Source organism: Martes martes (genome assembly GCF_963455335.1).
Source record: "Martes martes genome assembly, chromosome: 14".
In the NCBI taxonomy this organism is placed as follows: Eukaryota; Metazoa; Chordata; class Mammalia; order Carnivora; family Mustelidae; genus Martes; species Martes martes.
In genome coordinates this window covers 12,009,141-12,022,560 of record NC_137902.1, presented here as the reverse complement: position 1 = coordinate 12,022,560, position 13,420 = coordinate 12,009,141, and the positions used below count along the sequence as shown (strand labels likewise).

General features: G+C 40.6%; 1 protein-coding gene across 1 annotated transcript in view; it reads right to left on the bottom strand.

The window, feature by feature from the left end:
- The window catches only part of CACUL1 (CDK2 associated cullin domain 1), a 67,067-nt gene extending 55,049 nt beyond the window's left edge, over positions 1-12,018 (bottom strand). The window contains exon 1 of the mRNA XM_080822408.1: positions 11,270-12,018. Within this exon, the coding sequence (XP_080678534.1) occupies positions 11,270-11,636 (367 nt within the window). The 5' untranslated portion in view covers positions 11,637-12,018. The remainder of the gene's footprint in view (positions 1-11,269) is intronic.
- Between the last annotated feature and the right edge of the window lie 1,402 nt (positions 12,019-13,420).

Sequence of the window (13,420 nt, the reverse complement as noted above, 5' to 3'; positions counted from 1 at the left end):
GTCCTGCTAAGACGTGTTACAAAAGGCTATCCACAATAATTTTTATATGGTATTTAACAGTTTACCACGTGATTACACACGGTCTACAGCTCAGAGTTACAGTTTAAAGAAGAAATAAGCAGCATTCATTTCCTTTAGGGATTTGGGACTGGGCCTTATATAAACACTACAATGGCTTTCTCTTAAAGCTTCACTAACATCACTTTGTACAATAACATGTCAAAAAATGGCAAAACAAGATTCCCAATGAGACCCTGAAATTCAGCCCATCAATCAATATCATAGTGTCACTTACTGCAGCACAACTCCACTAAGCTGGAAGGCAAGAAGATACCAAATAACAACCACAGATGCTACAAACAGTGCATATTTTAAGACCTGAATGCATTAACTGATACACTTGTAAAAGGATCAGCCAATCTGGAAACTGGCAGATGTAAAGGGCAGGATTTACCAAAATCAGTTAACACTTTCATTTAATTCAAAAGTCAACTTTAACACCTTTTTTAATCATTAATTTTAAAAAACAGAATAATTTCGTGGAATTCAATTTAAAATCCCGTGAAACTTTTGTTCATCTGAAGAAGAGAAACTTGGTGCACTGGGTTAATAATTTTCTGGAGATCATGGCACAGTATCAGTTAATGCAAGATCCCTCCCCCACACACACCCTCCCTGTCTCTATCCACTCATTGCCCTTTATCCTCATACCCTAGTCCCACCTGCCTCCATCCTCAACACATCGTGACAGGAAACCATTCTATTCTGTTTAATATATTTGCAATATGAGCAGCTGTAACATGTGCTACACCTGAGCAAAAGCTTTAAAAGCCATTTAGTGCTTCTGTCCACTCTCTTCTGTTTGCCTCTGCCAAGAGTGACAGGACCCTGAAAAGAGCTGCTCATGAGAATGAGATGACACGTGAAAGCCACAGGCAATTGTCAGCCATGAATATGACATGAACGAGAGCAAACCTATGTTGTTCTATAAGCTCCTGAGATTTGGGGGTTATCTGGGGGTTACTATCACAGACAGCTAACCAATGCGGAATGGAAAGCTGAACTAATTACACTTCCCAGATGAGATTCCACCAATGAGACGCATTTGAGTGGAATTTTGAAGGTCAAAGTGAGACAAAATGTATTATTACAGCTTGTGATTCTGCCAAGTAAAGTTAAAAAACTACAAGCACCAGTGTCTGGTGATCCACTTCAGAGGTGAGCGACACAGCTATGACGACACAGGATGGTGGTGGCGCAGCAGCGGCAGAAGCCTGCCCTCAGCTTGAATGGAGGAGCCTCAGCGAATTCTACACCTCCAACCTTTCAACAATGTTTAGAGGACCTAATTTCCAGTATTAAATATCTTCTTGCTTTGGGTATCTAGAGTGATTTCTTGCACTGAACTATAATCAATAAAATACTGAAGTAGTGACAGGGCACATTCTCTAAAGCCAGGAAGCTGGTTTTGGTTTTCCAATCTAGTTGGATTTAGAGGCAACGATGACAGTGCCAACATCAGATAACAATGCAAATAGTACACGGCAGGAAGCAGCAATGAGGTACCCAAATTATCATCTGTACTGACCCAGAATAAAGTTCTTCTTGAGGAAACAACATGGCAGACTGTTCTGGCAATTACGATGGAAATGAGAAACAAAGACTATGGAGTGGGCTGTCTGATTCTGTTAACAGGTGAAAACTTTGAGAAAATGATTAGCTCAATGAACAAAGACTAAAGAGCATCCAGGACTGTCATTAAAAGAATCTCTTAGGGGCACCGGGGTGGCTCAGTGGGTTAAAGCCTCTGCCTTCGGCTCAGGTCATGATCCCAAGGTTCTGGGATCGAGCCCTGCGTCAAGCTCTCTGCTCGGTGGGAAGCCTGTTTCTCTTCCCCCCTCTGCCTATTTGTGATCTCGCTCTGTCAAATAAATAAATAAATCTTTTTTTAAAAATTAAAAAAATAAATAAAAATAAAAGAATCTCTTAGTTCTTATAGGCACAGGATTGACATAGCCCAAAAATCAGAAACAGAATGATTGTGCAAGTTAAACAATTATCATACAAAAATAATTCAAAGTTTAGATAAATCTTTTAAGTGAAAGGATACTGACTGTACAACAGTAGGACCTTGAGACCTGAAATGGGACCAGCTTGGTGAAGTCTGATCATCTGGGAACCCTGACCTCACTAAAGTCACTGAGCTTTCCCTACCTAAGAAGTACCCTTCTCCTCCACAACCTGAGGCTAGTCTTTACCTAAGTAAAGACTCTGTCATAAGATCTCCTCATGCCTTACCTGCAAGCAGCCCTCACTGACCCTAAACTTCCAACCAAATCGGACTTCCTAGGGGAACAAGTACCAATTTAAACCAACAGGAGTCAGGTGACATTCCAAAAAAACTATAGACTTCAGAAGACTTTAAGACTTCAAAGACTTTAACACCTTGTTGAGAGAAACCTAGAGAATGCAGGTAGGATCAGATTCTAGGGTTACTGAATAAGAACGAAACAACTTTAGATAAGACTTATCAAAAGGAATACACTTACTAAAGATTATTTACTGTACTACCTCAAGGAACTAGATATGGTTGTAACAGTTTGCTCAGTTAACTGACTGAAACCTGGACTCAATGAGAGCCTACATTAAAAACAGCTGGAACTCCTGCTGAATAAAAGCAAGATTAACAGAGAAGATTACGTATCAAGGAAGACATAGCAATGGAAAGTAGCTGAACTGAGGCACCGGGAGAGGGGAAAAAAACTGAAAAAGATAATGAACAGAACCTTAGTGATTTAGGGTACAATAATAAGTGGTCTAACACATTAGTAACTAAGAGGTGAGTGGTAAGTTTTTAAAAAAATTATATACATTTATAGTATTGTTACATAATTATGAATATGTATTCATGTAATTATACAATAACATATTAACTATAATTAATTATATATATGAACAATAATGCTCTAAATTTGACAAATTCTAAAAACTTACAAATCCAAGAAGCTCAAGACAATAAAAAGAATAAACATAAAGAAAATCCTACCCCAAGAAATATAACAATCAAACTGCTGAAAACTTAATCCATAAATGAAAATCCTCAGAGCAGCCAGAAAAATAGGACAAGTTAGAGAGAGGAACAAAGATAAGACTATATGGACATGAATTGTAAGAAAAAAGGCAGGCCAGAAGACAATGGAAAAGCATCTTTAAAGTGTTGAAAAAACAAAACAAAGACTGCCCATCTAGAATTCTATATCCAGCAAAAATATCCTTAAAAAATGAAGGTAAAATTTTTTTGCAGGCAAATAAAAGTTGAATAAATTCAAGGCCAAAAGGACTGTAGTGTAAGAAATATCAATCTACGTTCTCAAGACAGAAGAAAAGTAAGAGGTGGAAACTGGGGTCTAAACAAAGGAATAAAGAGTGACAGAAACAGTAACTCTCTGAGTAAACAAAAAAAGAATTATTTTCCAGTTTTTGATTACTTAAGACAAATTTCACATGATTCCATCCATATGAATATCCAGAATAGGTGTATCCACAGGGAAAGAAAGCAAGTTGCTAGACGCCAGAGGCAGGGGGAGGCAGGAATAGAGAGTAACTGCTTAACAGGTACCAGATGTTATTTTATGGTGATGAAAATGCTTTGGAACCAGATAAAGGGATTGCTGCACAACACTGAATGTACTAAATGCCACCAAATGGTTCACTTTAAAATGATGAATTTTATGTATTTATGAATTTCACCTCAATTTTTTTTAAAGATAAATGGATATTTTAAGCAAAGCTAATAACTGTATATTTGATGCTTGTTATACTTAGAAGTACCATTATGACAATGGCAATGCAGCATAAAGGACAGGAGGGAGAAATGAAGTATACTGATATAAGATTGTTACATTATATGTGAAGTGGTCAATACTTGAAGGTACATTGTGATATGCTCAATTTTCATACTGTAAATACTAAAATAAGCACTAAAAAAGAAAAAAAAAAGGGCATGCTAATAAGCCAAACTGAAGACAAACATGAATCATAAAAAATAATCAAAAAGAAGATGGAAAATAGAAAAGTTAAGAAAAAGAAAAGAGCAGCAGGGACAAAGACAAAACAAATCAGAAGACAGTAGATTTAAACCCTACCACGTTGTTAATTACATTAAATGTAAATGGTCTAAATGCTCCAATTAAAAGGCAGAGATTGGGACACCTGAGTGGCTCAGCTGGTTAAGCATTCAACTCTTGATTTCGGTTCAGGTCATGATCTCAGGGTCATGGGATCAAACTCCCTCTGCCTCTGCCCCTCCCCCGACTCATGTGCATGCTTGCACGCTCTCTCAAAATGAATATAATCTTTAAAAAAAGAAAGAAAAAGCAAAGGTGGGGTGCCTGGGTGTCTCATTCGTTAAGCATCTGCCTTCAGCTTGGGTCATGATGCCGGGGTCCTGGGATTGAGCCCTGCATCGGGCTCCCTGCTCAGCAAAAAGCCTGCTTCTCGGGGCGCCTGGGTGGCTCAGTGGGTTAAAGCCTCTGCCTTCGGCTCGGGTCATGATCCCAGGGTCCTGGGATCGAGCCCCACATCGGGCTCTCTGCTCAGCAGGGAGCCTGCTTCCCTTCCTCTCTCTCTGCCTGCCTCTCTGCCTACTTGTGATTTCTGTCTGTCAAATAAATAAATAAAATCTTTAAAAAAAAAGAAAAAAGCCTGCTTCTCCCTCTCCCACTCCCTCTGCTTATGTTCCCTCTCTTGCTGTGTCTCTCTCTGTCAAATGAATAAATAAAATCTTTAAAAATAAATAAATAAATGGCAGGGGTTGTGAGACTAGACTTAGAAAAGCAAAACAAAATCATATACCGTATACAAAAAATGCACTTTAAATACACAGATACGTTAAAATAAAATAGGAAGATTTATTATGCAAATAATAATAAAACAGGAATGTTTTATTAAAAAAAAAAAGGCAGCCTTCAGAGTAAGGACTATTACCAAAGATAAATACAGATATTCTACAATGATTAAGCAACCAATTCATTAAGAAGACGGAACAATCCTAAATATGATACACCAAAGAACAGAATAATGGAATTTAGACCCCCACATATATGGTCAGTTATTTTTCAACAAAGTTGCCAAAGTAGGAGCACCTGGGTGCTCTGTGGGTTAAGCCTCTGCCTTCGGTTCAGGTCATGATCTCAGGGTCCTGGGATCCAGCCCCACATGGGGTTCTCTGCTCAGCAGGGAGCCTGCTTCCCCCTCTCTCTCAGCCTGTCTCTCTGCCTGCTTGTGATCTCTCTCTGTCAAATAAATAAATAAAATCTTAAAAAATAAATAAATATCAGTAAGTATGTGGAGCACTGGAACTTTTATACATTCCTAATGGGAATGTACAATGATACAACTATTCTGAAAAACAGATTGGCAGTTTCTCATAAAGTAAAATATACAACAAATATATGACCAAGGAATTCCACTTACGGGTATTTGTATGAAAACCTATGTCTACACAAAACCTACATGATGGTTCAAAACAGCTTTATTCATAACCAAGACTGGAGACAACCCAAATGATCACCAACATATGAACAGATAAACAATTTGTGGTATCCCCTCCAAAACAGAACTCTGCCCTAAAAAGTAGTAATATTGCAAGAACATGTAGGAATCTCAAAAACAAGGTGAAGAAGCCAAGCATAAAATAATATAGATGGTACCATTTATCAGTAAAACCTAATAACAGAAAGCAGAGGGGCTAGGGGCAGGAGTACTAAAAGCAAAGAAGCATAAAAAGTATCTCAGTGGTAAACATGTTCTATTGATTGATTTAGTGGTTACTGTTGGAGACAGTCTTCCTTCGGCTTCTTGCACTTCTACATGTCTTGCTGAGTGTGCTAAGACTGCAAGGCCCAGACCAATTGCTCTTGAACTTGAGCCATCCTATAGCTGGTAACCTTGAAAGATGAGGTAATGTCTTCCGCTAAACAAAGAGCAAGCTCGCTTACTGCTTTCTATAAAAGCAGTGGATTCCCCAAGTTCAATATTCTTCAGCTGCAACACAAACCCAATGAGGGAACATCCATCTTGGCCATACTGTATTGCCTCAGGGAGACCTGGGGAAAGGGAAACCTATACAAATACGCTTATTTTCTAACTATTTGCTGTGCCATGAATAACATATTTCTTTCTCTGATCCGGGAGTCTCCTGCTTCTGCCAGCATCCAGTAGTAACAGTAACGGGCTAGCTTTTAGCTTGCTCAAATCGTAGATAAAACTTTATGCCTCAAATGGGTACAATTCATTGAATATAAATGGAGGAGAAAGGAGAAAAGGTATATGAGAAAGAAGGAAATGGACAAAAAAGGAAAAAGAGGAAGGAGGAGAATGAAGAGGAAGAGGGAGGGAAGAAGAGGTTGGAACAACAGATATTCCTTAGTATGCAGAATCAATCAATCCAGACTTATGCAGAATGTTTGAGTGCTTTTATCACATCCAACACACACACACACACACACACACTCTCTTAAATGTTCTCCAGGAAGACCCTTTCTCAAGGAATTAAATGTATTGGTGAAGGATGTACTGATTTCCTTGAAAACTGCTGTGGTGGCTGTCCTCTGTAGTTCTGGGTTAAAGATGGTCAATACTGCCATTAAAAGGGGCTCCCTGATTTCAATGGGATAGTTCTCAGGTTCCCAGAGTGACAAAGGATAAGTAGAAGCACTTAATCCTCAGATATAAAGTAGGCATGGTTATAACAGGCAAGAGGACCAGATCTGTCATCAGAATGGTTTGGATCTCTGGTGGTGGCTAACCATGGTGTCCTAAGGAAAAACAAATGGACAATATATATGATGAGAAGAAAAAAGGAAAACAAAAACAAAAAAACTCTAGGTATATCAAACTGAGGCCTGACTTAAGCGGCCACAATGTAAGAATTATGGCATGTCACCTAATACACAGGCTGAGCTTGTTCAAAGACTTAGAGCCCCTGGAAAAAAGGAGACAGTGGGTTCCACTGAGGAAGGACCCTACAAAATTGCATCAAGAGAATACTTGGAGCCTTCCTCCTAGCCTTTCCGAGAGAACATGCAGCTTTTCATAAGGAGACAGTGTATGTGGGAAACAGAATCACTCGGGCTTTTTAGGGGTTACTCAACACTGGCTCTAAGCCCACTCTAACCCTTAAGGACCAGAACATCACTGTGGTAAACCAGTCAGATCAACAGCTGTGAAGGCATATGGAGAAAGAAGTGTTTTGGCTTTGTTCCATCTCTCAGTGGACCCAATGAATCCACGGACCCACCCCCTGTTCTTGAACACAGTTAAAGTCTCCCCAGACTACGGAGTAAGGGTTTACAGCATAAGAAGGGCTGGAGGGGGGGGGGGAGGGCAAGTAAAATCCCCTAGATGTGCTCCTTCCTAACAAAATAATAAATCCAAAGCAACTGTACATCTCTGTGGAAACTGGAGAGGATAATACCAACTCCAAAGACTTAAAAGATGGCAGGATGGGGACTGTTAGAAAGACATTCTGTTTCACTAGCCTACTGGGCCAGTGCAGAGGACTTGGATCTTGGTGAATGACTGTGGATTATAGTAAACCAAATGAAGTAATGACTCCAATTGTAGTTGTTCCAGGTATACTCTCTACTGGGACAAATCAACACAATCCTTGGCACCTTGTATGCATCCATCAAGCTAAGAAATGCTTTTTTTTTTTTTTACCTATTCCAAAAACATACCACTAGAAGCTGTTTTCACCTTACAGTCCAGAAACACACTTTGACTGTTATAGCTCAGGGCTTCGTCAACACTCCAGCTATCTTTCATTATTTGGTCCACAGAGACTGTGGGCATCTGGACACCTCACAGATCCATATATTGTTGGTTCAACCAGCAAATCCTGCATCCCCACGCACACTTGGTGCCATCCAGCTTTCTATTTTTTGCCAACCTAGCAGGTGGGAAAAGACATTATTACTCTCTTAATTTGCCTGTCTCTGATTATTTAATAATTGCAAATACCTCTTTCTATGCATGTTAAGATTTACTATTCTGCAACCTACTTATTAATAACCTTTGACTATTTTTCTAGAGGTTGCTGACCTCTCCTGATGTGTAGTTCCTTGTCTGGTCTACATATTAATCCCTTATCAATTCTGGGCACTGCAAATACCTTCTCTCATTCTTGTCTGTCACTGAATGAAAAATCTTTAATTTTTATATAATCAAAGTCACTAGTTTTTTACTTTTATAAACTGTTGAAGCTTTGCGAGTCCTTCCTTATCTCTTAAGGAAAGAGCTTCTTCAAGAATTCTTATATTAATAATTTCTCTCACATTTAGGTCTTTTTAACTTACCCATAACCCATCCTGTCTATAGCATAAGGTTTGTCTTTTTCCTCCACATAGTGAGCTACTCTTCGTAACATGACTCCTTTCTCCAGTGATTTATGATGCCACCCTTAAGTTCTTGAACACATATGGGTAAGTCTCTCCTCTCTAATTTGTTCCCCAAGTCTATGTTTCTGCTCATGTACTTACACTACAGTTTTTATTACTAGTCTTGAAACAGTATCGTAATTTCTGATAAACCAAGCTCCACCAACACAAATATTTAATACTGCTTTAGCTATTCACAAACTTTATCCCATCTGCCATACGAATTTTAGATTTAGGTTACTGAGTTTGTAAGACCAACTGGAATTTTGATGGTAGTTTAATCGAATTTATAGATTAAAATGGAGAAAACTGACACTCATAATAATAAATATATCCCAAGAACATGAAAAGTTTCTCCTTAGATCCTCTTCTACTTCTTTATTAAAGTTTTAAAGTTTTCTTAAAATCTTAAATATGCTTGTGTTAATTCCTAGAGACTTTACAGTTTTGATGATTTTATTTTTTACAATATTTACTTTTGATTACCTTTCCTAGTTAGTTATAGCTAGTGTAGTAAATGCTACTAATTCTTATAGTATGATCTTCAATCCAGTAACCATGCTAAACTCTTACTAGTTGTAATAGTTTCTCTGGATTCTAATGGTTCTTCTAGCTAAGTGACAATATCTGCAAATAATTAGTTCTTCCGCTTCCCTTCATATCCTTATATTCCTTATTTTTTCCCTTTGTAATGTTAGCCAGGACTTTTTTTAACATGTTAAAAAACAGTTATAGAGGGCATCATTGTTAGTAATCTTAAAATGAATTATCTAAAATTTCTCCATTAATTATTATTTTCTGCTGTAGGTTTTTGGTAATGACCTTAATCAGTTATCTCATATTCCAAACTTGCTAAGAGTTTTTATCATATATAGTTGTTGGATCTTATCAAATATTTTTATGGTACCAAGAGAATCAAGATTTTTCTCCTTGAGTCTCTTAATGTGATAAATTACATTAATAGTAAACAGATGTTGAATCATATCCACATTCTTAAACTCCACGGATCATAATTTCTTTAACACAGACATGAAGTAGGATTTTCATACCTATGCTAATAACTGAAACAGATCTGTAACTTTCTCATACTGTCCTTATCTAGGTTTAAAATCAAGATTTCACTAACACTAACCTTATAAATTGAGCTAGCCATCTTTTTATTTCCCTATGTCCCAGAACGACTTGTAAAAACAAATTATTATTTAAAACTCAACGCAACTCACCGATCTCATTACAATTTCTGAAAGGGGAGGTCTTTACTATTTCAGTTTGTTAAATATTAAGCTCAAGTTACCAGTTTCTTCTGATACCAACTTTGTTCGTATTTTTCTAAGAATTTATACTTTTCATCTAGGCTCTCATATTAGCTTATAGTTCATAAAATTTTTTTTCATAAAATCCTTTTTTACAATTCTCATACTTGTAGTTATTTCCCATTTTCCCCTTAATTATATTTGCCTCTTTTTTCTTGATCTTATCAGAAGTCTATCTTATTAATCTTCAAAGAACAGTCTTTTGGTTCAGCAAATCTTTTGTTCCTAATTTCACTGGTTTCTGCTCTTAACTTGATGGTATTTTCTGAACTCTTCAAATGAACCGTGTTAAGCACTAAAACAAGCTTCGGTCAGAATTTAGATAAGTCAGCCAGCCACTGTGTTCAAAGCCTGGTTTCACTATACAGACTTCAGTACACAAACTATATATTATTCTCACATATGCTTGATACAAAAAAAAATTAGATCTGATTACCAATCATACCTACACATTAATGTCCCTGAGGAAAGCTTTATCTTGAAGGCAAATAAATTAGATTATGTGCTTGTCCCCACCAAAAAAAATAGAAGTGTAAGGCTGTAATTGTATATCTGAACCAAGGCAGATATTTCCTCTGCACAGCTAATTGGACAATTACTGGTACCGCCTGATAAAATTAGTAACTAGAAATGAAATCTCCAGTTGCTTTACCAGATGCTATTCAAAACCTGCAGTTATTAATAGGAGAGTAAAATCTGGCTGCCATGGTCACTTTTCACCACTGCCACCACTTCTAAAAAAACCCACTCAAAGCAAAAGCATTTATTTTCCCTAGCTATAGAACCATACCTCCTGGTTAGGGGACAAAATTACAAAAGATTTTGGTCTTCAATCTTTCTGCTCGAAACTGAGCATTAAGGCAAGGCAGATCACTAACATAAAGTTCAATATTCAACATAATCTTGAACTTGGACACAGTAAATGGCTTATTATGAAGGTAAGCTTTGAAAAGTTATTTTATAAGTTATTTGCTTCAAAACGGATGTCGCTCCCACCGCATTGGTGTTATCCAAGAAACAACTCATACATTTCTCTATCAGAACGCAGAACGTGTACACTTTAGAAGGGAAAGAACGAGGTGCAGATATTGGTCAACTTTCTAATTCCTGAGTTGTTTAACGCAGACTAGGTAAAAGCACAAGAACACAATTGCCAGATTTCAATCTGGTCGCCCTTATTTTCTCCTCACGTTTGAGGCCGAAACTTTAAAGGGGGAACGGAGAAGAAAAGAGCTTCTTAACGTTGCGAGACAGCCAGCTGTGATAAAGATCGCATTTGGAGGAGAACTTGGGGCTGTGTGCGCACCCGGCTGCTCCTCTAGGCCAGGTAACACAAGAAGCCAGGGCCGCTCCGGCGCTGGCCGCAGACACCAAACGAGGGGGGGTGGGGAGGGAGGCGGGGAGGAGAGGAGAGACCCAGGCCTGAAACAAAGGAAGCGGGGCTGGCCGAGAAGGGTGGATTCGACGTCCGGGTGGGGAGGAGAAAAGCCAAGGCTGCTGGGGAGAGGCTGGACTCACAGAACTTGGAGGTGGAGGTGTTGATGTTGATGGTGGAGCTGGGGGTGGGGGCGGGGGCCGCCTTGGCCACAGCGGCGGCCGTGTCGCAGCTCTTCAACATCATGATCACCCCATTGGCCTCCGGCGGTGGCGGCGGCCCCATCGAGAGCCCCTCCTTAGGGCCCTTCCTGTCCACCGAGGCCGCGGGCACCGCCAGCAGCTGACCCCCCGGCGGCTCTCGCGCAGGGGCTGGAATCGACGAGGGGGGCGGCGGCGGCGGCGGGGGCTGCCGGAAGCCGTCCACCGCGGCCTCCCAGTTGTTGTGGTTCTGGTCGTCCATCATCGCCACGTAGCTGCCCCACTCCTCCTCTTCCATGCTTTCCTCCATCCTGCAGGCCCCCAGCACCCGCCCGCCTCACAGGCACCTGCCGCCCGTCTCAACCCCGGGCCAGGGGGCACCGCAGCCTCCTCGAGTTCACATCGCCGGGGGCCGGCAGGGGCGCGGCGGAGAGGGGAGCTGGGCGCCGGGTCTCTCCGTCTCCGCTGGGCCGACTCTTACAGACAGGGCTGACGGCGGTGGGCGCTCCCGGGCTCTAGCCTGGGAGAGGCAGCCGTAAAGCGGCCGCGCCCCTCACGACATTTTACAGCAACTTCCAACAGGCTGTTGGAAAGGGCAACTGGGGGAGCGGCCAGGAGGGCACGTGGTGCGAGGAATGAGCCAGGAGAAAGCAAAGCAAAAAGGGGCAGGAGCTGTAAGTCACCCCCACGCAAAAGGGCAGAGGTTTGGTCCGCCTCGGCTGGACCCGCACTGAGAGGGGAGGGGCCCCGGGTCGGGAGGAGCAGGCGTCGGTTCCGCCCCCGGGCCGGCCCCACGTGACAAGGGAGTTTGCGCACGCGCGTTCTGTATGTGGTTACCAGGGCGACCGGAACCTGGCCCGCTTCTGAAGATGCGCACCAAACCCTCTGGCGTTCGCTGCGGCACAGGACCCCGTTTGCGTGGTGTTTTCCTTACGCCCGCCGGATTTACTGGGTCTTCGCGCCACACAAGGTCTCGCCGCCCGGGCCTTTGGTCGACACGGAGCTAGGAGGCCACAAGAGGCCTGGGTTCGCGCATTATAAATGGGTGGGACTGCCCTGGGTGGCCCTTGATGGCCCTTGATGGGCCTGCTGATGGGCCTCAGCCCACACTAAGCGAAACCTTCAAAACCAAGAATAAAAACCGAAACATAGCAAGGTGGCTTAAAAAAAAAAAAATGCGTTTGAGCTACTCATGGATTTTAAGTTCCTTAACTTCTCCATACACAGAGGCCGGGAATTTTAGATTTTTAAATGCCAAGCTTCACACAATGTTCCGCAAATCTGACTACAAACTTGAGATTATGTTTCAGAGTCCAGAGGGTTAAAAAAGAGAGGTTATGTAACTATAATTTCTTTAACTTCTCTGCTTTCTCAGATGACAGCAATAGTATATTATAGGAGAACAAACGTTATCGTTTTGTTTATAGTTCATCCCAGCTACTGGTGTTAACGTTGTCTAGAAAAACCTGTTATTATTTACTCTAGCAGATAATGAATCTTTATTTCCAGAGGTATGTAATTAGTGTGAAGAATCATTTCAGCCGCTGAAAAACCGTTGTCTCGGGTGCACTTCAGTGTCCACATGTATTTGGGCTTCTCAGCATGTTTTCCCACTATATTCTGTGCTATACTTAAGGCAACTGTTCACCAGTCACTTAACAATGATTTAATTCTAGACAGTGCTCCCACATATTAATGGTACATACTTTTTGAAGTACTGCATGTTTTTAATTCCCTGAGCCTGGAACTATACTAATTCTCCCGCCCTGGGAAATTCTTGGAGTATTTTCTTAAGTGAAAGATAATTGAGTCAAATGCCAAGGGTGGAAAAAATGTAACCTCAGAATTCTGTGTCAGGCAAAAAAAAAAAAAACGAAGAAGAAGAAGAAGGAAAAAGGAAAACAAATTACAATTTTTTACAAACAGCAACTGTTGGTTAATCATCAACAGACTTTCTGTGTAGGTGGGTTGGTGGGTATGTCTGGAGATAAAGCGGTTTCTACATAATAAAATATTCAATACACAAGATACAAATCATAAATAATATCTCTAGTAACATGATCACAAAATATACGAAGCAAAGGTTCATGAAGG